At 52.7% G+C, this 27,051-nt stretch overlaps 1 protein-coding gene across 3 annotated transcripts; it reads right to left on the bottom strand.

Moving 5' to 3' along the window:
- Positions 1–15,097: 15,097 nt before the first annotated feature.
- Positions 15,098–26,828, bottom strand: PLPP2 (phospholipid phosphatase 2). Of its 3 annotated transcripts, none has more exons than XM_025366696.1 (6): positions 26,677–26,828; positions 22,955–23,106; positions 22,408–22,685; positions 16,748–16,805; positions 16,321–16,497; positions 15,098–15,583 (listed from the first exon to the last, which is right to left on the bottom strand). In XM_025366696.1, exons 1-6 carry the CDS (start codon positions 26,726–26,728, stop codon positions 15,434–15,436), a joined length of 867 nt encoding a protein of 288 aa, XP_025222481.1. In that variant the 5' UTR covers positions 26,729–26,828; the 3' UTR covers positions 15,098–15,433. The 3 variants fall into 3 exon arrangements, with proteins under 3 accessions (XP_025222481.1, XP_025222482.1, XP_025222483.1); XM_025366697.1 differs by having other exon boundaries at positions 26,718–26,822; XM_025366698.1 differs by lacking the exon at positions 26,677–26,828 and adding an exon at positions 26,391–26,560.
- Between the last annotated feature and the right edge of the window lie 223 nt (positions 26,829–27,051).

Below are 27,051 nucleotides of genomic sequence, written 5' to 3' on the forward strand. Positions count from 1 at the left end.
CCAGTTGTCCCCACCTTTCTGGATGGAAGCAAGGTACTTCTGACATGTATTGACTGACGTCTCATGTCTCCCTAAAACCAAGCTGTGCCCTGACCACCTTGGGCACTTGTCGTCAGGATCTCCTGAGGCTGTCACGGGTGCACGTCCTCAACCTCGGCAAAATGAACTTTCTAAATCACCTGAAACCATCTCAGATAGTCAGGGTTCACGGCTCCCTTTCCCGAACCCTCCGAGGAGCCCCTAGGGGCGCCCAGGTCACGTCCTCAATCTCGGCAAAATTAAGTTTCTAAATCACCTGAAACCATCTCAGATAGTCAGGGTTCACGGCTCCCTTTCCCGAACCCTCCCAGGAGCCCCTCGTGTGCGCCCAGGTCCCGCGTGCTGTTGTGGCCCAGGCTCACCTGAAGAAACTCGACTCTTCCTTACAGCCTCATGAACCTTTCAGTTCCTAAAGCTGCTTAGCCTGTGAAAGGAAAATGAATCTGAGGGCCCAAAAATCACTAATCTAAAGGGAAAAAAGCTGGGAACTGCTTAGGGCAAACCTGCCTCCCCTTCTATTCAAAGTCACCCCTCTGCTCACTGAGATAAGTGCATATCTGATGGCCTCCTTTGGGGAGGCTATTCAGAAACCCAAAAGAATACAAGTTTGTCTCTCACCTACCTGTGACCTGGAATCCCCCTCCCTGCTTTGAGTTGTCCCGCCTTTCCCGACGGAACCAACGTTCATCTTACATATATTGATGTCTCCTGTCTCCCTAAAATGTATAAAACCAAGCTGTGTCCCGACCACCTTGGGCACATGTCGTCAAGACCTCCTGAGGCTGTGTCCCGGGCATGCATCCTCAACCTTCGCAAAATAAACTTTCTAAATTGACTGAGACCATCTCAGATATTCGGGGTTCACAAGTCCATGCATGTGGACGTCCCCTGGGGTAGTGCCTCTCTCCACTGAGCTCACCCGCGTCCTACTGTGCGTTTTCTTCAGAAGAAATTTCACAGCTACTTGGTCCACGCCTGACGGCCCTACAGGAACTGCTGTTCTCCACAGGCACATGGGCAGTGTACCTGCTGGGGTGTGTGGAGAGGACCAGGCTCCTCTCCTAATTCCCGCTCAGTTAATAACAAAGGTCAACAAGTCAAGAAATTTGCTAACCCTAACCACAACCCCAACCCCGACCCCAAAATTAACCCTAACCCAACCCTAACTCCAACCCCAACCCCAACCCTGACCCTAAACCCTAACCCCAACTCTAACCCTAAACCCTAACCCGAACCCAAACCCGAACCCGGACCTGGACCCTGACCCCTGACCCCTGACCCTTGACCCTTGACCATGACCCTGACCCTGACCTGGATCCTGACCCTGACCCAGACCCTGACCCGGACCCGGATCCTGACCCTAACCCGGACCCTAACCCGAACCCTGACCCCAACCCGAACCCTGAACCCAACCCCAACCCCAAACTCAACCCCAACCTGAACCCGAACCCAAACCCTAACCCTTAACCCCAACCCTAACCTGAACCCTAACCTGAACCCAAACCCGAACCCGAACCCTAACCCCTAACCCAAACCCGAACCCGAACCCCGACCCAAACCCTGACCATGACCCTGACCCTGACCCTGACCCTAGCCCTAACCAGGTTGACATAGCAAAACCCCGTCTCCTCTGAAAATACAAAAATTAGCCAAGCATGGTGGCACACACCTGTAGTCCCAGATACTAGGGAGGCTGAGGCCAGAGGACTGCTTGAGACCAGAATGTGGAGGCTGCAGTAAACTGAGATGGTACCACTGCACTCCAGCCTGGGTGACAGTGCATAACCTTTTCTTAAAAATTAAATTAAAATATAAATAAAATAAAATCCCTGATATGGTGGCTCACACCTGTAATCCCAGAACTTTGGGAGGCCGAGGCTGACAGACCACTTGAGGTCAGTAGTTCAAGACCACTCTGGCCAATATAGCAAAAGCTTGTCTGTACTAAGAATACAAAAATTAATGCTGGGCACAGAGGTTCATGCCTGTAATCCCAGCACTTTGGGAGGCCTAGGCGGGCAGATCACCCAAGGTCGTAAGTTTGAGACCAGCTTGACCAACATGGAGAAACACTGTCTCTACTAAACATCCAAAATTAGCTGGGCGTGGTGGCTCATGCCTGTAATCACAGCTAGTCGGGAGGCTGAGGCAGGAGAATTGATTGAACACATGAGGCTGAGGTTGCAGTGAGCTGAGATTGCACCATTACACTCTAGCTTTGGCAACAAGAGCAAAACTCTGTCACAATAAAAATTTAAAAATTAGCCACCATGGCAGGGCACACCTGTAATCTCAGCTACTCAAGGACGCTAAGGCAGGAGAATTGCTTGAACCCAGAAGGCAAAGGTTGCAGAGAGCCAGTATCAGGCCATTTCACTCCAGCCTGGCGGACAGAGCAAGACTCTGTCTCAAAAAAAAAAGAAAAAGAAAATGCCTAGGAGGAAATGGTATGTTCTGAAATGAGGACTTTCCTGCTGGACTAGAGTTTCTGATGAAGGTGACAGTTTATCCTTCAGTCTCCACAGGTCAAGAATTTGCCATCCAGCAGGAGGCAACAGAGGGAGCCCCAAGTTCCGTATCACAGCTGTGACATAATTACATTCCCTCACTCATTTCAATACTTAAAAATTTATAATTCATCTTCTTAAATAGCTATACTTACTTTACCAATTTTCCATTGTATAGATGAAGAGGTTTGCAAATCTTATATAGGTTGCCACGATGTGGACGGGACTTTTGGACAGTTAACTATACCGATTGACTATATAAGTGTTGAAACCTAAAATACCTTGCAACTGCTAACACAGGGCTAGAGAATATAGCAAAGTAATAGTCTGTCCAGTAAATGAATCTGAAATTGCTTTTGAAACAGAGTCTCACTCTGTCCCCCAGGCTGGAGTGCAGTGGTACTCAATGCAATCTCCACCTCCCGGGGTCAGGCAATTCTCCTGCCTCAGCCTCCCGAGTACCTGGGACTACAGACATGTGCCACCACACCCAGCTACTTTTTGTATTTTTAGTAGTGACAGGGTTTCACCATCCTGTCTAGGCGGCTCTCTAACTCCTGACCACAGGTGATCCACCCACCTCGGCCTCCCAAAGTGCTGGGATTACAGGCGTGAGCCACTGCACCCGGCCTTCTTCTGAAATTTCAATAATCAACTGTGCCATTTGCCTTTCCTTCAGCACTGAGATTTTATTTTTCTTTCCTAATTATCTCAAACATGAACTTTGGTTTCAGGGAACTAGTATTTCCTGGATTTATAAACTGAGGGTGGCGCCCCTCGCGGCAGTCCTGGGGAATCTCTGGAAATCGGCGTTCGGACGACTCCAGGCCGTGATTTTGGAAACGGCAGCTGACATCGAGGCCACCATCCCGTGCCTTGATCGGAACGGATGGAGATTTTAAAAACTAAAAAACATGGGCCGGGCATGGTAGCTCACGCCTGTAATCCCAGCACTTTGGGAGGCCGAGGTGGGCAGATCACCTGAGGTCAGGAGTTTGAGACCAGCCTGGCCAACATGGAGAAACCCCATCTCTACTAAAAATACAAAATTAGCTGGGCGTGGTGGTGCGCACCTGTAATCCCAGCTACTCGGGAGGCTGAGGGGGGAGAATAGCTTGAACCTGGGAGGCGGAGGTTACAGTGAGCTCAGATCACACCACTGCACTGCAGGCTCAGTGATGGAGTGAGACCCTGCCTCAAGAAAAAAAAAAAAAGAAAATATTTGGGAAACACATCCGAAAAAGGACTTGTCTGCAAAATATTTTTTAAAAACACTAAAACTCAACAAGAATTAGATGAACTACCCAATTGAAAATATGTGAAGATCTGAAAAGACGCCTCACCAGAGAAGATGCACAGACGCCAAATAAGCATCCAAATTAATTAATTAATTAACACTCAAGAAACTTGTCATGAGGGGAAGGCAGATTACATGAGATAGTACTGCACATCTATTAAAATGGCTAAAATCTAAAGAACAGTAGCAATTGCAATAGGAGGTCTCATTAACTGCTGGTGGAAGGCATAAGGGTACAGTCACTTCAGCAGTTTTTTCAAAAACCAAACAAGCCTCACCATATGATCCAACAATCTCCCTCTTAGGTATTTAGACAGCTGCCTTGAAAAATCATGTCCAAGGAAAAACCAGCACACACATGTATAGAAGTACTATTCATAATAGCCAAAAATTAAAGGAATCATAACATGCTTCAGAATGCATAACCAAACCGAAGTATGCGGTGCAATGGAATACTATTCAGCAAACGAAAGGCATGACCTATCCCCCACGCTACCTGGATGGACCTCACAGGCTCACTGCTTGACGAGAGAGCCAGGATGCAGAGGCTGTATGCCCCACTTATATGACATGCTGGAAAGGCAAAACAACAGAGATAGCAAACTGATCAGTGGTGACGTGGGGTGCATGGCGGTGGGGATTTGAAGTACTCCATGGGATACTTTAACTATGGATACCTGCCCCTGTCCACTTGTCAAAATTCATAGAATTTTAAAGCCCAAAGAGTAAATCATAATGTATGCAAGTGGAATTTCATTATTTAGTATGTGGGAATCTCCCTGGGTGGAACACAGAACGTGACCAAGAATCTAACTGTATCACAACAGATTAAAACAAAATCCCTGCAGGGCAAGACGTACTGACCTGAAAGGTCTCTTTGGAAATCAGTGGAATCTGTAGACTAAAGGCAAAGGAGCAATGCATAAAGCATTCTCTTTATTTTACAAAGTTCTTTCCTGCAGGGTCATTCACAACTCTTGAGGGCCGGGCGCGTGGCTCACGCCCGCAATCCCAGCACTTCAGGAGGCTGAGGAGGGTGGATCACGAGGTCAAGATCGAGACAATCCCGACCAACATGGTGAAATCCCATCTCTACTAAAAATACAAAAATTAGCCGGGCATAGTGGCACATGTCTGTAATCTCAGCCACTCGGAAGGCTGAGGCAGGAGAATCACTTGAACCCAGGAGGTGGAGGTTGCAGTGAGCCAAGATTGTGCCCCTGCACTCCAGCCTGGCTGCAGAGCAAACTACGTCTCAAAACAAAAACAAAAACAATTCCTGAACCACTGTATCTCCATCTGGAAAGGAGCAGTGACTTACGTAAGTGGCACACACACACACCCTACACACATACACACATATACATACATATACACACCCCACATGCACACACAGACATACACACACACTCACCCCCCACACATACACACACTCACCACACACACATATCCATACACATACACACATGCACACACACACACTCACCACACACACACACACACACACACTCACCCCCCACACATACACACACTCACCACACACATATCCATACACATACACACATGCACACATACACACTCACCCCCACACATACATACACACACTCACCACACACAGACACACATCCATACACATACACACATGCACACACACACCCCACACACACACATACACACACACTCACCACAGACAGACACACATACATACACATGCACACATGCACACACACACACGGATTATGACAAAGAAAAACTAGAGCCAACAAGAAAGAGCTCCCAGTGACACAAATGGGCGTGAATAAAGCAACAAAATCCTGCAGTACTGAATTGCAACCAAAACTTGAAATAACTATCCAGGTGTCCACACGGGCATAAGTAAATGATTACACAGGTAAACAAAAGTGGGTGACAGAAATCTCCTATGCAGAAAAATCCCAAATAATCGTAGTGGACACTCAGCCGTTAAGGAAGTGGAGTTAACTCCCTACTCAAGCATGACCCTGTGCCGGGTGTGCAGTGAGCTGAGATCGCGCCACTGCACTCCAGCCTGGGCGACAGAGCCAGACTCCATCTCAAAAAAAAGAAAATGTGAAGCAGCAAGTTCTGATGTAGACACTGCAAGAAAGTTATCCAGATCCAGCTAAGATGGTTGGTGAAAGTGGCTACACTAAACAACAGATATTCTTTCTTTTTTTTTTCCTTTGAGACAGAGTGTTGCTCTGTCGCCCAGGCTGGAGTGCGGTGGCGGGATCTCAGCTCACTGCAACCTCCACCTCCCGAGTTCAAGCGATTCTCCTGCCTCAGCCTCCCAAGTAGCTGGGACTACAGGTGCACGCCACCACACCAGCTAATTTTTGTATTTTTAGTAGAGACGGGGTTTCACCATATTGGTCAGGCTGGTCTCAAACTCCTGACCTCGTGATCCACCTGCCTCAGCCTCCCAAAGTGCTGGGAGTACAGGCGTGAGCCACCGCGCCCGGCCTAAACAACATATTTCCAACATAGACAAACCAGCCTTCTACTGGAAGAAGATGCCAACTAGGACTTTCAAAGCCGGGTAGGAGAAGTCAGTGCCTGGCTTGAAAGCTTTAGAGAACAGGTTGATGCCTCCTTCGGGGCTAAAGGGATCAGAGCCAGTGCTCGTTTACCATTCTGACCCAGGGCCCTTCAGAATTATACAAAATCTACTGTGTCTGTGTTTCGTAAATAGAACAACAAGCCTGGGTGACAGTACATCTGTTTAATGTCTAGTTTATGGAATATTTTAATCTGACTGTTGAGACCTATTGCTCAAAAAAAGATTCCTCTCCAAATATTGAGGCTCATGGACAAGGCACCTGGCCACCCGAGAGCCCTGATGGGGATGTGCGAGCAGACGAACGGTGTTTTGATGCTAATACAACATCCAGTCGGCAGCCCATGGATCAAGGAGGAATTTCAACTTTCAAGGCTTATCATTTAAGAAATACATCTTGGCCGGGCACGGTGGCTCAAGCCTGTAATCCCAGCACTTTGGGAGGCCGAGACGGGCGGATCACGAGGTCAGGAGATCGAGACCATCCTGGCTCACACGGTGAAACCCCGTCTCTATTAAGAAATACAAAAAACTAGCCGGGCGAGGTGGCGGCGCCTGTAGTCCCAGCTACTCGGGAGGCTGAGGCCGGAGAATGGCGTGAACCCGGGAGGCGGAGCTTGCAGTGAGCTGAGATCTGGCCACTGCACTCCAGCCTGGGCGACACAGCGAGACTCTGTCTCAAAAAAAAAAAAAAAAAGAAAAGAAAAGAAAAGAAATACATCTTTTTGTTTGTTCCTTTGTTTGTTTTGAAACATGGTCTCACTCTCTTGCCCAGGCTGGAGTGCGGTGGCACGATCTCGGCTCACTGCAACCTCCGCCTCCTGCGTTCAAGTGATTCTCTCCTGTTTCAGCCTCACGAGTAGCTGGGACTCCAGGCGCCCGCCGCCACGCCCGGCTAGTTTTTGTATTTTTAGTAGAGACAGGGTTTCACCATGTTGGCCAGGCTGGTGTCAAACTCCTGACCTCAGGTGATCCACCCGCTTCCGCCTCCCAAAGTGTTGGGATTCCAGGCATGAGCCACCACACCTGGCCAAGAAATACATCTTGTGTCTTGTCAGGCTACAGCTGCTACAGATAGGGACTCCCCTGGTGGATCCGGGCAAAGCAAATTGAAAACCTTGAAAGGGATGCACCTTCTAGATGCCACTAAGAACGTTTATGATTCGTTCATGTGAGGAGGTCAAGAACCTCAACATTAACAGGAGTTTAAAGTAAGTGGACTCCAACCCTCAGGAATGACTTTGGAAGATTCAAGACTTCAGTGAAGGGAGGAGCCACAGATGTAGTGGAAATAGCAAGAGAATAAGAAGTGGAGGCTGAAGACGTGAGTAAATTGCTACAATCTCATGATAAAATGGAACAGATGAGGGTGTGTTTCTTATGGATGAGCAAAGCAGTTTCTTGAGACGAAATAGTCTCTCCTGGTGAAGAAGCTGAGAACATTGTTGAAATAACAACAAAGGATTTAGATTATTACATAACCTGGCCGGGTGCGGTGGCTCACGCCTGTAATCTCAGCACTTTGGGAGACCGAGGTAGGAGGATCGCTTGAGCCCAGGAGTTCAAAACCAACCTGGGCAACATAGGGAGACCCTGTTTCTACAGAAAATTTTTTTAGATTAGCTGGGTGTGGTGGCTTGCACCGGTGGTCCCAGCTACTTGAAAACCTGAGCCAGGAGGATGGCTTGAGCCCAGGAGGTCAAGGCTGCAGTGAGCTATGATCACACCACTACACTCCAGCATGGGCAACAGAGCAAGACCCTGTCTCAAAAAAAAAAAAAAAAAAGGAATATTACGTAAACTGAGCTGATAAGCATCAGCAGGATTTGACAGCATAGACTCCAATTTTGAAGGAGGTTCTCCTGTGTGTAAAATGCTAACAGTGTTTCATGCTATAGAGAACTATTTTCTGGAAGTAGGAGTCAATCGATACGGCAAACTTCAAACTCCAGTGGAGACACTGCTGATTTCACATCCACTGGAAAGACTTTCTTTGTTTATCCTGTTGAGACAGAGTCTCACTGTGTCACCCAGGCTGGAGTGCACGGCGCCACTGCAGCCCCGAACTCCTGGGCTAAGCGATCCTCTTGCCGCAGCCTCCCAAAGCGCTGGGTTTACAGCCATGAGCCACCACACCCAGGAGGACTTCTTGCTTTTTTTGAGATGGAGTCTCACTCCAGGCTGGAGTGCAGTGGCGCGATCTCGGCTCACTGCAACCTCTGCCTCCCGGGTTCTAGCAATTCTCCTGCCTCAGCCTCCCGAGTAGCTGGAATTACAGGCACCCACCACCACGCCCTGCTAATTTTTGCGTTTTTAGTAGAGACAGCATTTCACCATGTTGGCCAGGTTGGTCTTGAACTCCTGGCCTCGTGATCCGCCCGCCTCGGCCTCCCAAAGTGTTGTGATTACCGGCGTGAGCCACTGCGTCTGGCCAAGATCTCTTTCTGGACACTCTCCACGGGACATTTGCTTTTTCACCTCAGAGACGTGGAATTTCTTGTTCCAACAGTTTCTAGTCGGTAAATCCTGTGATTATCCAAGACATGCCATGGCCAACCCCTTCCACGAGACGCTTCTCATGAGAATATATCTGGGATACGGGGGCTGCATCTCTTCCCACAGGTAACTCTTCCGGATGACCCCACTTCAACGCTGCCTCTTGTCCTCAGAATCTGTAATTTACTGGCCTTAGTGATTGCAATGATATCATCCTTACGAGGCCCACAAGAGCCCGAGTGACAGGCACTGGCGTCCTTCTCTGGGGTTAAAGGTGCATCTGCATGTCTCCTCGTGGGTCAAGGCCTCCGTGTCAACTAGTAGATGTGAGACGTTTGCTCCAGAGGAGGACAGAGCTCCAGGTCACCTTCTCCCTGCACAGGGGCCCTCAGGGCTCCTCCTTTCCCATGTGGGCAACTTTCCAGTCTCACAATCGCTCTGAGTGACTCTGGAAAGAAGACAGTGATGGAACCTCTCCCTGTCCAAGTCATTCTGCTGACAGATCTGCTTAACTCCTCTCACTGAAGCCTGGACTGCCTTGGGAAGAATACCTCTGCCTCCTAATTCAGACAAAGAATATGAGGTGCAGAGGCTGTGACCAGGCTCGTGACCCAGCCCTGTCTGCAGTAGCTGGGACTGAAGCTGAGTTCTCACATTCACAGGGTGCCATGAGGGCCTCCTGATCTCAGGCTCCAAAGTGTGGCTGGCATTTCCATTAACAGTGTCAATATTTGTATGTGAATATGCGTATGAGCATTTTCATGTGTGAAATTTTGCAAAGTTCTCACGTATTACCTTTTACCATAGTCACAGAGTTCTGTGGTCCTCAGTATAAATACTTGTCTTTTTAGAGTTGAAAGTTGGGGATGCACGTGATTTTCCATACAGCCAGCAGCTAAAATATTCCAAACCGCTGTTTCATTGTTTGAATTCATGTTCCATTACGTGACAATGCATCTCTGTCTGCTGCACTCCCACCTGAGCGGCAGCCAGGCTAACAGTTCTGCTGCGAGCACGTCTCCTCGAAGAACAAAACCCCTGGCAGGACGCGACATTCTGAACTGTGAGGACTTTTCGGGGGGACCAAAGTTTCTGAAGGTGGCAGTTTCTGTCTCAGTCTCCATGGGGTCCAGAATTTGCCACACAGCAGAAGGTGACAGGGAGCCACTGGATTGATGGGGGGGCTTTAACGTTGGACAGGTGCTTGCTCTAAGCTCCAACATAAGACGTCATGACCTCCCTGCATTTCAAGGTCCACACATCATAAACCACCTGCATAACTGTCTAGGATTTTCAACTCATCGTCCAACGTCTAGAGGAAGGTGCTTTCAAATATTTATAATAGATCAGGATGTGGACTAGGATGTTTTATCAATTAATTAATTGATTACAAAATGTAAGTCTTTTAATCTGAAATAGAGCTGGAGAATTTAGCAGCATACTATTGATTCCACGTGAGCCCCTAAGACCAGTTGCGCCATCGGCCTCTCGGTAAGCACTGCATGTGGCGTTTCCTTCCTAACACAGAGCTTCATTTCATTTAGCTGCTGTTCCATCGATTCATCATTCGAAAATCATTTTGTCTTTAGAAAAACCATACTACTGGCAGGTGCAGTGGCTCACACGTGTAATTCCAGCACTCTGGGCGGCTGGCAGGAGGACTGCTTGAGACCAGGAATTCGAGACCAACCTGGGCAACATGGCAGAACCCCAGTCTCTATAAAAAAATATAAAAATTAGCCAGGCGTAGTGGCGTGTATCTGTACTTCCAGCTACTCGGGAGTCAGGCCGGGGGTCGCTTGAGCCTGGGAGGTCGAGGCTGCAGTGAGCAGTGATTGCACCAGAGCCAGACCCTGTCTCAAAAAAGAGAAACACCCACCCCTCCAAATGCATATTATTCCTTTTCTATTAGATATCTCAACTGCTGTACATACTGCTCAAAGTTAGGACAAAAGTCTCTCATGTTATGTTGTGGACTCCCTGAGGTGCAGCCTGCGGTGTGGCCCCAGACTCAGGAAACCCCTGCAGGGAAGCTGCGCTGCTTGTCCACGTGGGGAGTTTCCAGACGGGTGAACACCTGCCGTGACACCCTCCCGTCCACACCCACCCTGCCCTGACCCCAGGCGAGGGCCATGGAATCACAGCTAAGTCTTCTTTGCTCAGTCATCATCCATTCATTCACTGGGCAAATTCATTCATAAATTCCATTGCTGGAACCGAATAATTCCCAGTAACCTAAGCTTCCACCTGCTGTGCAATGCCCTCACCACACACTTGGCCTCGTCTGCTAATTCTTCCCGGGGATTTCCTATCCTTGCAATGCCATTAAAATGTCTAAACTAGGCTGCCTGCTGACAAAACAGCGATTCAAAGTTAAAACAAACAAAACTAGGCTTAGATCCAACAAATCACAACTGTTCAAAATGAGGATAACAAAATGCTGCAGCTCGTTATGTCTCAGAAATGAGAAGTCAACAGGTGAAGGATAAGACCTGGGAGCTGTGCAGCTCCTGAAAATAGGCGGCGGGAGACGGAAGAACAGATTCCCTACACTGCAGGACAATGTGCCTCTTCCTGTCGTAGGAGGCGGTCAGCACCTGAGAGCACTGGGGGCAGACAACCAGGCTTGGGGCTCAACAAGCCTCTGGGAAACGCCCAGACTGCACTGCCGAACCACCCCTGGGGGATCGCAGACCCCACATCCCCATCACCAACGCGGTCCAGAAGGCCGCAGGCCACACCACTGCCGTGTGAAGTCGAGGAAACACTGCCTTCCTGTATCAAGTTCTAATAACTAACGTTAAAAGTTTAAATAATGTGGCCGGGCGCGCTGGCTCACGTCTATAGTCCCAGCACTCTGGGAGGCCAAGGCAGGTGGATCACGAGGTCAGGAGATCGAGACCATCCTGGCTAACACGGTGAAACCCCGTCTCTACTAAAAATACAAAAAAATTAGCCGGGCGAGGTGACGGCGCCTGTAGTCCCAGCTACTCGGGAGGCTGAGGCAGGAGAATGGCGGGAACCCCGGGGGCGGAGCCTACAGTGAGCTGAGATCGCACCACTGCACTCCAGCCTGGGCGAGAGAGCGAGACTCTGTCTCAAAAAAAATAAATAAATAAAAATAAATAAATAAATAAATAATGTGGCTGGGCACAGTGGCTCACGTCTATAATCCCAGCACTTTGGGAGGCCGAGGCGGGTGGATCACCTGGGATCAGGAGTTCGAGACCAGCCTGGCCAACATGGTGAAACCCCGTCTCCACTAAAAATACAAAAACTAGTCAGGTGTGGTGGCGGGTGCCTGTAGTCCCAGCTACTCAGGAGGCTGAGGCAGGAGAATCGCTTGAACCCGGGAGGTGGAGGTTGCAGTGAGCTGGGATCGTGCCATCCAGGCTGGGCGACAGAGCAAGACCCCTTCTCAAAAATAAATAAATATTGTCCCACTAAAAGTAAAGGTAATGACATTTTGAACTTAGGACAGTTTTCTCAGGCAGAGTTTTCCTTTTGTGACTTAAGATAAAATTTTTCAGAGAGTAGCATCATGACACCCACATACACAGCACACAGACTTAACAGCCACTAATAGTTTGCCATGTTTGCTTCATGTGTTTGTATTATGAAATATTATAAGTTGCAGACATCACAAAATTTCACTCCTAAATACTTCAGTAGGCACCTATAAAAAAAGTAACCAGGCCGGGCGCGGTGGCTCAAGCCTATAATCCCAGCACTTTGGGAGGCCGAGACGGGCGGATCACGAGGTCAGGAGATCGAGACCATCCTGGCTAACATGGTGAAACCCCGTCTCTACTAAAAATACAAAAAATTAGCCGGGCGCGGTGGTGGCGCCTGTAGTCCCAGCTACTCGGGAGGCTGAGGCAGGAGAATGGCGGGAACCCGGGAGGCGGAGCTTGCAGTGAGCTGTGATCTGGCCACTGCACTCCAGCCTGGGCGACAGAGCGAGACTCCGTCTCAAAAAAAAAAAAAAAAAAAGTAACCATGAAAGTGGGTGTGGTGGACGCCTGTAGTCACAGCTACTCAGGAGGCTGAGGCAGGAGGATCGCTTGAGCCTGGGAGGTCGAGGCTGCAGTGAGCAGTAACTGCACCACTGCACTCCAGTCTGGGCAACAGAATGAGACCCCATCTCTAAAAAACAAAGTACGTATGATTTCCTACAAAACCACAATCACGTATTGTAGCTCACAAGCTCAAATAATTTCTGCCTCTCATCAAATACTCAGGAGTTTTTCAAAAACCAATTAACCTCAGAAGGTAGGAGAAATGCTGGGCCACGAGGACATCGCCATGGAAAATGATATTTACATGGCTAAGAATCTTGAGTTTCCTGTGAGAAACAACAGGAAAAAAAAATACCCTCCTTGTACAATGAGAGAAAATACTATTTTTTCCATAAAACCATAAGGGTGTGGGCATTATAAACCTAAAATTAGGCACGAGAGCTTCCCCATAGCTCTGTGTGGGTGGAGAAATGTGTCCTGACTCCCAGCGTGTCTGCTCTCCTGGTGCTGGGACTCTGTGAGAAGTCCTGTGCCTGACACACTGCGTCCCGGCTTTTCTCATCAGATGCAGACCAGTGCGTGCGGGGTCCAGCTGGGCAGCACCCAAACAGCAAGAGGCCACTGGCTCCCAAAGCTGGGCCCTTCTGGCCTTTGAGGGCCCTCTGGCCAGCACAGCTCTTTCCCTCTCTGCTCTCACAGGTGTGGTGCCGGTGGTCTTTCTGAAGCATTGAGACTCCCCCGGGCCAAGTCAAGGCCGACAGCTGGACTCAGCGGCCTCGTCTCCCTCACCCCGAGCTTCCTCTGCTCCTTACTCTTCACTGGCTGTCCCGGCACGGCCACCTGCTCCCCAGCAAACCACACGAGTCGTGTGCACTGTAGCTGCGTCCACAGACTTGCCTCAATCCTCACTGTGGTCCTGGTCTTCAAGGCCATTGCACCTGGGAGGAGACTGAGGTGCTGGCTGGTGTCGGGGCACCTGGGTCTGTCCCGTTCGCTCCTGATCCAAGTGACTCTGTCTGCGGGCTCAGGCTGGGAACCTGTCCCCCATCCACTGCCAGAGGCTCACATTCTGAGCCCAGATACACCCTCGTAGTCTGCGTCCTGGGATACCTGAGCTCCTCGGCCCTGGGAAGCTTCAGGGTGACTTTCCTGGCCAGGAACCTGTCTGACATCCGCATGGAGCCAAGTCCCTGACGTTCAGCTAGAGTTCTGCAGTGTCTGGGTCACCTTCCTTCCTTCCTTCCCGGCCGCCAAGGGCAGGTCTCCCCCATCTTGGCCCCTAGGGTGGGGCCCCCAGGCTGCATCTTTGCCGCCCACCGCCCCCCACCCAAGTGCTACATTACCCTCACCGTAGGCTAAGGCCTGATAGGAACACCCTGCAGGGGCTGGGGACTAAGATAGGTTCCAGGTGCAAATGAAACGCTGGCAGATACTTAAGTCACCCACTGTACAAAAACAAATTTACCCTTTACTCTCCATCAAAAAAGTAAGCTCTGTGTGTTCTGTAATCATTTCAGGGAAACCGGCCCCAGAATTACCCATTTCAGAAACGTGGCCCCCAGGTGCACAGGGGTTGACATGAGCGGAGGGGAGGGCTTCGAGCCAGAGAGACCAGCTTTGGGCCTAAAGGACACAGGGCTGGACGAACCTGTGGAACGGGCTCAGAAGGGGGCTGAGGCGTCGGCTCCAGGCGAAAATCCTGTGTGTGATCCTTCAGGACTGACAATAGGCTCTACCCAGCGGACCCCCCAGGGATACCGTCCTCCGCACCCAGACTCGGTGCCCAGCTGGTGCAAGGACTCAGGCCCTGGGTGGGTCCAGCCACGTGCTCACTCACACCACGCTTAGCCCAAGTGCCTCTGTTCAGACACCTCTACTAGGAACCTGGGGCAGAGGCCTTCCAGTCCCTCCAGTGAGGCCTCCCCGGGGGAGGCTGGGCCCTTCCACCGGAGAGCCTTTTGTTTAGGGCCCTCTCCGCAGTGAAGTGACCCTCGCGTGGGCTGATCCACCTGACCCTTGACCCCAGCGCTGTGCTGGAGAAACGCAAGGGCCGGGCTTCTGTCTTCTCCCGTCACAGCAGGTGAGCCGAGCCCAGCAGGGGAGCCCTCTGACGTGAGCAGCGCAGTCCCAGAATGGCCATAAGCAACAGAGGCGCTGAGACCACTTGTCAAACAGGTGTCCTATTTTACTAAAAACCACATGTACATTTTACAAAACGCAACTATCTGATCTCTCGGTCCCTTCCTTAACCCCATAAACAGAAGGGGATATTTGGGGACCGATGGGAACAGGTCCCCCTCCAAATGCTGAGGCTACCCAGGCACCCCCAGACCCCTGGTCCAGTGCAGGGCGGGGGCAGCAGAGCCAGCTCACTGCTGCCATCACCCCAGGGTTCCTGGAGCCCGTCCAGAGCCCTCAGTGCCTGACCAGGGCCAGAGGGACCACCCGGGTGGGCCTCAGCTGGACTCACAGCCGCTCCCTGCCTGGGCGGGGTCCGGCCTCAGGAGGAGGAGTGTGGGTACCCACAGTGGTTGTGGTCAGCCTCGCCCAGGGTCAACGTCAGCGACAGGCTGGGCTTCCGTTCCAGCTCCTCCTCCTTCCGACAGTGCTGTGGGGGTCGGGCTTTGAAGAAGTCTGAGATGTAGCGGACCTGGCAGAGCAGAGAGAGGTGAGAACGGGCAGAGGGCTGGCCAGGTACCAGGGACATGGGCATGAGCAGGAGGGGGATGAACAGGGTCCCAGGTGGGAGTGAGAGGCCTTGGTGGGCAATGAGAGGAAATGTGCCTGGGGTGGGAAGGGAGTGCACTTAGTGGAGGACCAGTGGGGAGCACTCGGGAGCCGACAGGCCCAGGGAAGAACTGCAGTAGGGCCAGGGGTCCAGGGAAGGACTGGGGTGCCCGGGAAGGAGACCCAGGTGAGGAATGGGGGGATGCAGGGGGGTGCAAGGAAGGACTGGGGTGCCCGGGGAGGAGTCCCAGGGGAGGAATGGGGGATGCAGGGGGTCCAGGGAAGGACTGGGGTGCCCAGGGAGGAGTCCCAGGGGAGGAATGGGGGATGCAGGGGGGTCCAGAGAAGGACTGGGGTGCCCGGGGAGGAGTCCCAGGGGAGGAATGGGGGATGCAGGGGGTCCAGAGAAGGACTGGGGTGCCTGGGGAGGAGTCCCAGGGGAGAAATGGGGGATGCAGGGGGGTCCAGGGAAGGACTGTGGTTGGGGGGAAGGGGTCCCGGGGGAGAAATGGGGGCAGAAGGAGGGGTCCCAGGGAGGACTGACAGGGAGGAGGCCCAGGGAAGGACTCAGTGGGGCAAGGGTGCCCAGGGCAGAACGAGGGTTGGGTGGGGAGTGGTCTCCGGACAACACAGGGGATGCAGTTAGGGTTAGAAGCTCACAGTGAGGCCAGCCACCAGTGCCCCCTGCAGGAGTCCAACAAGGACATCGCTCCAGTGGTGTTTGTAATCAGACACGCGGGTGTAGCCCACGTAGAGGGCAAAGGCCACCAGGAAGAACTGGACTGTGGGCCGCAGCAGCCGTGCCCACTTCCAACAGAGCCGCGCCTGCACATAGAGCTGGGGCGGGGAGAGGACACGTTAGCCTGTGCGCCCGGCCGGCGCTCCCCTCCCACGGCACAGATGGCAGCACTGAGGCCTGAGGCAGACACCGGCCAGCCCAGGGCCTCCTGTTTTTATAAACAAATCAGTTAGCCCCCCATCACCACCACTCCCCACCCATTTTACAGCTGGAAAAACTGAGGTCCAGGGAAGGGAGTGACTTAGCCATGGCTCCCCCGACAAGCAAGCCCCAGAGAAACAGACTCACCGCCAAGAACAGCATGCAGTACATCCCAAAGGAAGAGTGTCCCGAGTAGAAAGACAGCCTGAGGAAGAAGGAGCAGGTGGCTCTCAGCATCTTCCAACCTCCCCCTTGTCCCCGCCCCTCCCACAGAAAGGAGGGTTCGGCACGGAGGCTGCCGCTGCTACATGGAGTCAAATCCCAGTAGCAGAAACTCTTTCCCTTTTCGGTTCCAGTTATCTGATAACGGAATAAGAGTCTCTGACTGGGGCTGTGGCATGAGACGCCTCATCCGTGAAGACCCTGAAGCCTGAACCCAAAACCCAGGGCAGACAATCGTGTCTGGCAAACAGGCAACACCACGGTTTCGTTTCCACTGTGTTTCTTTTCAGGATTTTCTCCCGTCTGCGGACCTGAGGGAAGACTTCTTTCTATAGAAATTCAAGATTCAGTGAAAGACAGAAAATAGAGCAAGAAACTTCAAAAGCAATTTTGAAAAATGGCCAAAAAGTCACAATCAACTTTCTCGGAACTAATCAAAAGCTTGCAGCAACCAGACGACTTGATCGAGACAAACCAGCCGAATCTCAGAACAAACCGCTTTGTGGCGGTTTTCACTCATCCGGGTCCCTCTCCCACTGCCTAGACTGGTGGTGGCCTGAGGATAACAGACTAACAGACCACATGCCCAGCACAGATTCCAAGAACAGACGTTACTTGCAACTGTGGACGGGAGTATGGCTCAAGGGCTGGCCTCGATCTCACTTGACTGGACGTCCTGCGGTGCTGAGGTACTATCTGGGGCACATCCGGAGGAAACAGTCACAACACATTTATGATTCTCTGCTGCCTGGGGCCAGCGACAGCAGATGAGGCAAACAACAGACCAACCACACAGAGCAGGGGGAAAGGCCAGGGAATAAAACGCTCTGGGCGATGAGGGCTTGGAACCTGGACCAGAGCTGTGCAGGAGCTCAGGAGAGGCCTGCGAGGGCCCGAGGGCCCTCAGTGAAGCTCTCACGTCTGGCTGCCTTCAGGCTCTGCACACACAGGAAGCGAAAGCTAAGAGTTGAAAACATGCTGAACCATGGAAAGGCTGACCCCACGTGCACACAGACCCTTCTACAAACTCTGGGAGGTTTTTGTGGGTTTCTTTGGTTCCAGATGTTGAAGGAAATCTCTGTCCTATCACAACCACTAGGCTAAAAGAACAGGAAGAAACAGCCCCGCAGGACAAAAATACAGACTTTGCATTAAACAAATAACCACTGCAACAAACAGCAAGAACAAACCCAGGGAGGGGGTAGGGTCATATTTCCAGAGTTGCTACATTATAATATTCTAAGCACCCAGTTTAAGACAAAACAAAACAGGTTGGGCGCGGTGGCTCACGCCTGTAATCCCAGGACTTTGGGAGGCCGAGGCGGGCAGATCACGAGGTCAAGAGATCGAGACCATCCTGGGTAACATGGAGAAACCGGGCGCGGTGGCGGGCGCCTGTAATCCCAACTACTCGGGAGGCTGAGGCAAGAGATTTGCTTAAACCCGGGCAGGCGGAGGTTGCAGTGAGCCGAGATCTCACCACTGCACTCCAGCCTGGGCGACAGAGCAAGACTCCATCTCCAAAAAAAAAACAAAAAAAACAAAAACAAAAAAAACTGCAAGGCATGTAGAAAAACATAGGTGTGGCCAACAATACACAGGAAAAAAAATCTATTAATAGACGTTGTCCCTCAGGACACCCAGATGTTGGACTTACTACGAACTTTCTTTCTTAAGAGAGGGCCTCCAGCGATCCCCCTGCCTCAGCCTCCCAAATAGCTGTGACAACGGGTGTGTGCCATCGAGCCTGGGTTCTAGACAAACACTTTTAGTTGGCCATTTAAAATATGTTCAAGGAAAAAAAGTAAAAATAAATAAATGAATAAAATGCTCAGAGAGCCAAAGGAATATGAGAACATTGTCTCATCCAACAGAGAATATCAAACAGAAGTTATAAAAGGAACGAAATAAAGATTTATCTGACATGGAAAATCACTTGAGAGGGGCTCAGTAGCAGGTCTGAGGAAGCAGAAGAGACAGTGAACTTTAAAATAGGTCAATTGGCCGGGCGCAGTGGCTCACACCTGTCATCCTAGCACTTTGGGAGGCTGAGGCAAGTGGATCATGAGGTCAAGAGTTCGAGACCAGCCTGGCCAACAGAGTGAAACCCCATCTCTACTAAAAATACAAAAATTAGCCGGGCGCAGTGGCGCATGCCCGTAATCCCAGCTACTAGGGAGGCTGAGGCAGGAGAATCACTTGAACCCAGGAGGCGGTGGTTACAGTGAACCAACATCACGCCACTGCACTCCAGCCTGGGTGACAGAGCAAGACTCCAACTCAAGCAAACAAAGAAAATAGGTCAATTAACAAAAAAAAGAAGAAAGGAAAAAAACAAAGAAAGAAAACAGGTCAATTAAGATTATTCGGCCAGGCGTGGTGGCTCACGCCTGTAATCCCAGCACTTTGGGAGGCCGAGGTGGGCAGATCACCTGAGGTCAGGAGTTTGAGACCAGCCTGGCCAACATGGTGAAACCCTGTCTCTACTTAAAACACAAAAAATTAGCTGGACGTGGTGGTACACACCTGTAATCCCAGTTACTTGGGAGGCTGAGACAGGAGAAGTGCTTGAACCCAGGAGGTGGAGGCTGCAGTGAGCCAAGATTGCACCACTGCACTCCAGCCTGGGCAATAGAGCCAGACTCTGCCTCAAAAAAAGAGAATAAAAAAAAGAAAAAGATTATTTAGCATGAACAGGCTCGGTGGCTCACACCTGTCATCCCAGCACTTTGGGAGGCTGAGGCGGGAGGATTGCTCGAGCCCAGGCATTCGAGACCAGCCTAGGCAACATGGTGAGACCCTATTTCTATAAAAAAATTTAAAAACCAGCCAGATGTGGTGGCGTATGCCTGTAGTCCCAGCTACTTGGAAGGCAGAGGCGGGAGGATGGTTTGAGCCCAGGAATTCGAGTCCTGGGCAAGATAGCAAGACCTCCATCTGTAAAAGAAAAAAAAAAAATTAAAAGCAAAACAAAAAAAAGACAGTAATGAGGAATTGAAAAAAGAAGGAATAACCTAAGCAAACCTAAACAAAATGACAGAAGTCCTTCCTTATCAGGAATTACATTGAATATAAATAAACTCTCCAATTAAAAGTCAAAGTTTAGGCCGGGCGCGGTGGCTCAAGCCTGTAATCCCAGCACTTTGGGAGGCCGAGACGGGTGGATCACAAGGTCAGGAGATCGAGACCATCCTGGCTCACACGGTGAAACCCCGTCTCTACTAAAAAAATACAAAAAAACTAGCCGGGCGAGGTGGCGGGCGCCTGTAGTCCCAGCTACTCGGGAGGCTGAGGTGAGAAGATGGCTTGAGTCTGGGAGTCCGAGGCTGCAGTGAGCTGAGATCATTGCACTCCAGCCTGGGCAACAGAGTGAGCCTCTCTCTCAAAAAAAATCAGAGATTGGACAATACATTAAAAAACATGGCCCAATCTTATGCTAGGTATAAGATACTTTAAAGTCAGAGACATAAACAGGTTGAAAGTCCAAGAATGGAAAAAAAAAATATTATAAGCGAACAGTAACAAAAAGAGAACCAGAATAGCTATATTAATATCAGACAAAATAGACATCAAGACAAAATTGAGACAAAACTCATATATATCATTCTATGATGATGAAATGGTCAATCTATCAAAAAGATATAACAATTACAAAGGTAAATATATTAAACAACAGAATCCCTAAATACATAAAGCAAAAACTGACCGAATGTTACAGCATGGATGAACTTCAAAAACATACAAGAATGCACTAATTTATGCAAAAATTAGCCGGGCGTGGTGGCGGGCGCCTGTAGTCCCAGCTACTTGGCAGGCTGAGGCAGGAGAATGGCGTGAACCCAGGAGGCAAAACACATTTTTTTTTTTTTTAGTCTCATTCTCTCGCCCAGACTGGAGTGTGATGGCGTAATCTCGACTCACTACAACTTCTGCCTCCCAGTTTCAAGCGATTCTCTCCTTCGGCCTCCCGAGTATCTGGGATTATAGGCATACGCCACCATGCACGGATAATTTTTGTATTTTAAGTAGAGACTGGGTTTCAGCATGTTGGCCAGGCTGGTCTTCAACACCCAACCTCAGGTGATCCACCCACCTTGGCCTCCCAAAGTGCTGGGATCACAGGCGTGAGCCACCTTGCCTGGCCCCCTTGACATTTGTTTAATTAGAAAAAGAAAAAGAGGGGCTGGTTGTGGTGGCTCACACCTGTAATCCCAGCACTTTGGGAGGCCAAGGTGGGTGGATCACGAGGTAAGGAGTTCAAGACCACAGTGACCAATGTGGTAAAACCCTGTTTCTACTAAAATCACAAAAAAATTAGCCGGGGATGGTGGCGGGCGCCTGTAATCCCAGCTACTGTGGAGGCTGAGGCAGGAGAATCGCTTGAACTCGGGAGGTGGAGGTTGCAGTGAGCCAAGATCGCACCACTGCACTCCAGCCTGGGCGACAGAGCGAGACTCTGTCTCAAAAAGAAAAGAAAGAAAAAGAAAAAGAGACAAAAGACCACATTAGCATATGATTCCATTTATATGAAACACTAAGAACAGGCAAATCTGCAGACACAAAGCAGGACGGTGGTGGTTGCGAGGCGCGGGGGGGGGGAGTGACAGCTGATGGGCACAAGGGCTCCTTTTCTTTTCTTTTCTCTTCTCTTCTTTTCTTTCTTTTCTTTTTTTGAGACAAGGTCTCGCTGTGTCTCCCAGGCTGGAATACAGTGGCATGATCTTGGCTCACTGCAGCCTCTGCCTCCTGGGTTGAGGGGATCCTCCTGCCTCAGCCTCCACAGTCGCTGGAAGTGCAGTGCACCCCATCACGGGGCTGGGACTGCAGGTGCACCCCATCGTGGCTGCTAATGTTTTGATTCGTTGTAGAGACGGGGTTTTGCCATGTTCCCCAGGCTGTGGGATTTCTTTTTGATGTGACAAAAATATTCTGGAATTAGGGCGAGGAGATGGCTGCACAACATTGTGAATGTACAAAAAATGAATTGTACACATTAAAATGGAAAAAAACTGTGAATTTTTTCTGTCACAAATTTTATTTCAGTTTTTAAAAAGGACAACAATTAGGTGAAAAATTTAAGGACTTATCAGTAGAGATAGTAAGAAGGTAGTGCAGAAGGCCGGGCGTGGTGGCTCACGCCTGTAATCCCAGCACTTTGGGAGGCCGAGGCGGGCAGATCACCAGGTCAAGAGTTCAAGACCAGCCTGGTCAACATGGCGAAACCCTGTCTCTGCTAAAAATACAAAAATCAGCCCGGCACGGTGGCACACGCCTGTAATCCCAGCTACTAGGGGGGCTGAGGCAGGAGGATCTCTTGAACCTGGGAGGCGGAGGTTGCAGTGAGCTGAGATCCAGCCCGGGCAACAGAGCGAGACTCCATCTCAAAAAAAAAAAGATAGTGCAGAAAAGGGCAGAGCGTGAAATTTAGGGGAGACGGAGACAGAGCTTGCTCCCCTCTGCCTCCCAGTGTCTGCAGGGCCCACGGAACCCTGAGGTCTGGCTCCTGCCCGACCAGCTGCCTGCTGCCTCCCAGTGTCTTCACCTCCCATTTCCCCCCAAGAGTGAAGGCTGCTAGCCACACCCACCTGGCCTCGGTGACGTCAGCAGGGTTTCCCCTGCACACTTTCTCCAGCTGCACATAGACCGAGCAGTTGATCCGGCTCCAGTCAGGGTCGCAGACGGCCAGGAAGTTGGGCCGCAGACGCCCGATCATGTACTTGGCCAGGTCTGTCAGAGACTGGCTCACGGCAGCCCCAAACAGGAAGGCCCCCAGCACCTTGTAGACCGCAGCCACGTAGTTGTTGAAGTCGGAGCGAGAATAGAGCCGGTCTGTGTACACCAGGTAAGCTTCCCCAGCCGAGACCTGCAAGTGGGGCAGCTGAAGGGCCTCAGGCCCGGTGGGGGGCAGCCGCAGGAACCCTCACTCCTCCCCACGGGCCTCCCCAAAGCTGCTGGAGAGCTGAGGACTCTAAAGGGGGCCCTATTACCCACAAGTACCACTCGGGGCAAGGTTGTGTCCCCCAGCCCCCCACACACCTCCAGGGCAGGGCTGTGCCACCCCGTCAGGCCCCCAGGGTAAAGCTGTGCCCACCCCGTCCCCGTCCCCGTCCCTCTGAGCCCCTCCTGCCTTACAAGGACGATGGTGGCCGTGGTGGTGACCCCAGCCATGAGCCCGTGGGTGATGGTATCTGGACGGTAGGGGTACCGGATGGAGTCATCCCCGCAGTAAAATCCTCGCTTATACGGGGCGTTCACCAGCGTCAGGATAGCGAAGGGCAGGGAGGCTGGTGGGGAGGAAAAGCCTGGGAGCTGAGAGGTTCTCTCACCAGCGGGGCCCTGGGGCCCCACACACCTGCCTTGGGGCCTTGGCCTGGAGGCCTCCCACCTCTGCTGCCACCAGACAGCAAGGAAGAGATTTTCCACAGCACGTGGGAGGCCCAAGTAACACTCCCTTTCCCATCCCCCTCAGACAAACACAAACTCCCCAGGCCCTCTCCCCTCACACCCTCACAGCCTCCTTTCTGCTGCTTGAACAAACCCAGCACACACCCACCTCAAGGCCTTTGAACAGGCACTTCTCTCTGCACGAAATATCTTTTTCTTTTTCTTTTTTTTTTGAGACGGAGTCTCGCTCTGTCGCCCGGGATGGGGTGCAGTGGCGCGATCTCAGCTCACTGCAAGCTCCACCTCCCGGGTTCACGCCATTCTCCTGCCTCAGCCTCCCGAGTAGCTGGGACTACAGGCGCCGCCACCTCGCCCGGCTAATTTTTGTATTTTTTTTAGTAGAGACGGGGTTTCACCGTGTTCGCCAGGATGGTCTCGAGCTCCTGACCTCGTGATCCGCCCATCTCGGCCTCCCAAAGTGCTGGGATGACAGGCGTGAGCCGCCGCACCCAGCCTTTTTTTTTAATTTTTAAAAGTAGCGACAGGGGTCTCATGTTGACCAGGCTGCTCAAAAACTCCTGGGCTGGAGTGATCCTCCAGCATCAGCCTCCCAAAGTGCTGAGATTACAGGTGTGAGCCAATGTGCCGGGCCCCAAAGTAGTTCTAACTTACGTGCCAGGCCCCAGAGTAGCTCTGAGTAACTTCCACTCTCAGTTTCATCTCCCCTCCCGACTGTCCACGCCAGCGTCACTCTCACAGAAGGAAAGGTTTGCTCTTTTTCCCTCTTCCACATGCACATCCCATGTGGAATTACGCAGTCACGGGTGGGACACTGACATTAATTTCCCCCATCCACCCACCGGCACCAGGAGGGGCCTGTCGTGTTCAGGGCACCGTCCCCGGACCCTGATCAGGGCCTGGCCAGAGCGGATGTTTAATAAACATCTGTTAAAATGAGGCGGGACTTATTTTAACGTAAAAACTGGCCAGAGAAGTCAGGAAAAAACCAAGGAAGGGGCACAGCTGAGATGCCTTTGTTCACACACCTGCCCCTTCACCAATCCTCATGACAGGCCACAGGCCAGCCATGTGGTGACCAGGACAGACCCAGCTCTGGCCTCAGGGATCAAAGATACATTCAGGAGCCACTTATGGAAGGTGTTGCCATGGCACTGGGGGTCCTGGGGCCCTGAGTCAGCGACGGAGGACAGGGGCAGAGGGCAGCTCCCTATTCCATGGGGCAGGTGCATGACAAAGCCCGCATCGGCTACCCCAGAGACAAACCAAGGCAGGGCATCCTTTGGCCCAGCAGGGCAAGTACAAACGGGTGTGGCTTTTCTAAGTTCTGAATGTCAGCGGAGGGGCAGGGAACCACACACTCCTCCCCACATGCCAACGTCGAGGGCCCTAGAACACCGTGCACCTTCCATGCTGGCGACGTCTGGGGAAATAATCCAGTGAAGAAAACAGAGGTCTGCCTCATGGAGCAAGAACGGTGGAGGGAATGCAGAATAGAATGGGCAGGCAGGGCACGGTGACTCACGCCTGTAATCCCAGCACTGTGGGAGGCCGAGGCGGGCGGATCACGAGGTCAAGAGATCAAGACCATTCTGGCTAACATGGTGAAACCCCATCTCTACTAAAAATACACAAATGATCTGGGCATGGTGGCGTCCCAGCTCCTCGGGAGGCTGAGGCAGGAGAATCGTTTGATCTCAGGACACGGAGGTTGCAGTGAGCCGAGATCGCGCCGCACTCCAGCCTGGCGACAGAGCGAGACTCGAGAAAAAAAAAAAAAAAAAAGAATGGGCAGCGCCGGGGCCTGGAGGCGGGACAGTGGCTGGAGAGGCAAGCACTGGGGCAGGACTGCGGAGAGAGCTGGGATTAAGAACCTGGCTTCTGCCCCTGCGCAGGAGGGGCTGGAGCTGCTGTAAGGGAGGAGAGAGGCCTTGGAGGAGGCTCCTGCAGTTGCCGGCAGGGTGGAAAGTCAGGGTTACAAGATGCTGAGAAGGGAGTCCAGCCCCTACCCACAGCTCTCCTGAGGCAGAGGCTCACACAGGTTAGCCTCCGTTTCCGACTTCCTTGCCCCAGCAACTCCTACTAGAGACTCAGATGGACGCCGGGCTGCCCTCTGCCTGGAAAGCTCTCCCTGGGGTCCCCAGGACAGACACCTTCTCTTCATGTAGCCCCCTGGGAGCCGTCCCGCCCTCACACTGCCCTCATGCCAGCATCTGGAACCTCAGTGTTGACTGAACTGTGATGTGCGTGAGCTTCCAGAACGGAGGTGCACTTGGCCTGGCCACCACCCCTGGCACACAGCAGCTACACCCAACCCCATCTCGGCTGTAGCTCCCGCTGCTGTGTGGCCTCCCCCTGCTGTGTGACCTCCCGCTGCTGTGTGACCTCCCGCTGCTGTGTGACCTCCCGCTGCTGTGTGGCCTCCCCCTGCTGTGTGGCCTCCCGCTGCTGTGTGACCTCCCGCTGCTGTGTGACCTCCCCCTGCTGTGTGACCTCCCCCTGCTGTGTGGCCTCCCCCTGCTGTGTGACCTCCTGCTGCTGTGTGACCTCCAGCAGGTGACTCAGCACCTCCCTCACAGGCTGTTGTAAGGGAAATGTTTTCGTTATTTGCATGTTGCTTAGTGCCTGGCATACAGAAAGTGCCACCTAAATGTTTAAATAAATAACACCATAGGTGCCAGGGAAATGGCACCAGGGCTGGCAGACACCCCACAGCGACTTCTTGCTGTCACCTGGCCCGCCCTAAAAACGGTCTCCTTCGGGAGTGAGAGGACTTGGCCTCTGCTGGGAGATGGCAGAGAAGCAGGAAACACGCTGGTGGGGAGGACACCCCCAGGGATAGAATTCCGGGGCCATTGTCTGTTCAGCCACAGAGCAAACACTCGGCCTTTGTTCCCGGGACCCTGCGGGAGGGGGGCCTTCCCCCCATCTGCCCGCAAACCCGCCGGACAGGTTTGGTTGTCCCGGCACCCCCCAGCCTGGGACCCAGACTTTATCTCCAAGCGTCTCCCCCGCCTGAGCCGGGAGGGCGGCTGGACCTCCCCGCACTGCAGGGGTTCGAATCCCACCCCGCGCTGGGTGCCAGGGTCGAGGGAGCGCCCACCCCAGGGGCGGAGGCGCGGACCCACCTCCCGGGCCCGCCGGGGCCGCCGCCCGCGTGAATCACCGCCCAGGCCGGGCGGGGCGGGAGGGGAGGCAGCGACTTCCTGCTGCGGGGGCGGGGATGCGGGTCCCGGCTCCCCAGGCCTTTGGCGACCCCCAAGCCCCCGGGCCTGGGACGCGGGGACCCCGGGGCCCGGGAGGGCGCGCGCGGTGTGGGGCGCGGAGGGAGGTCTGGGCCTCGGAGGGACCCGGGCGTGCGGCCTCCCCGTTCCCCTGCAAACTTGCGCGGAGCCGGGGGCGTGTCCGTCCCGGGAGGGTCCCCCCCACGCCCGGGTCCCCGCGGCTCTTACCGACCAGTAAGCACAGCACGTCGAGCAGCACGAACACCCACCTCCGCTGCATGGTCCCCGCGACCCCCGACGCCGGTCCCAGCGCGTCCCGTCGCGTCCCGGCCCGGCCGCGGGGTCACGTGGGTGCGGAGCCCGCCCCCTGCGGAGGGGAGGGGAGGGGAGGGCCGGGGAGGGGAGCGTCTGGGAGGGCAGGGGAGGGGAGGTGAGGGCAGGGGAGCGGCGGGGAGGGCAGGGTTGGGGAGGGGAATAGAGGGGAGCGGCGGGGAGGGCCGGGGAGGGCAGGGGCGGGGAGGGGAGGGCAGGGGAGCGGCGGGGACGGCAGGGGAGGGGAGGGTCTGGCCGGGGCGGGGAAGGGCAGGTAGGGCAGGGGAGGGG

Source organism: Theropithecus gelada, chromosome 19, assembly GCF_003255815.1.
Source record: "Theropithecus gelada isolate Dixy chromosome 19, Tgel_1.0, whole genome shotgun sequence".
In the NCBI taxonomy this organism is placed as follows: domain Eukaryota; kingdom Metazoa; phylum Chordata; class Mammalia; order Primates; family Cercopithecidae; genus Theropithecus; species Theropithecus gelada.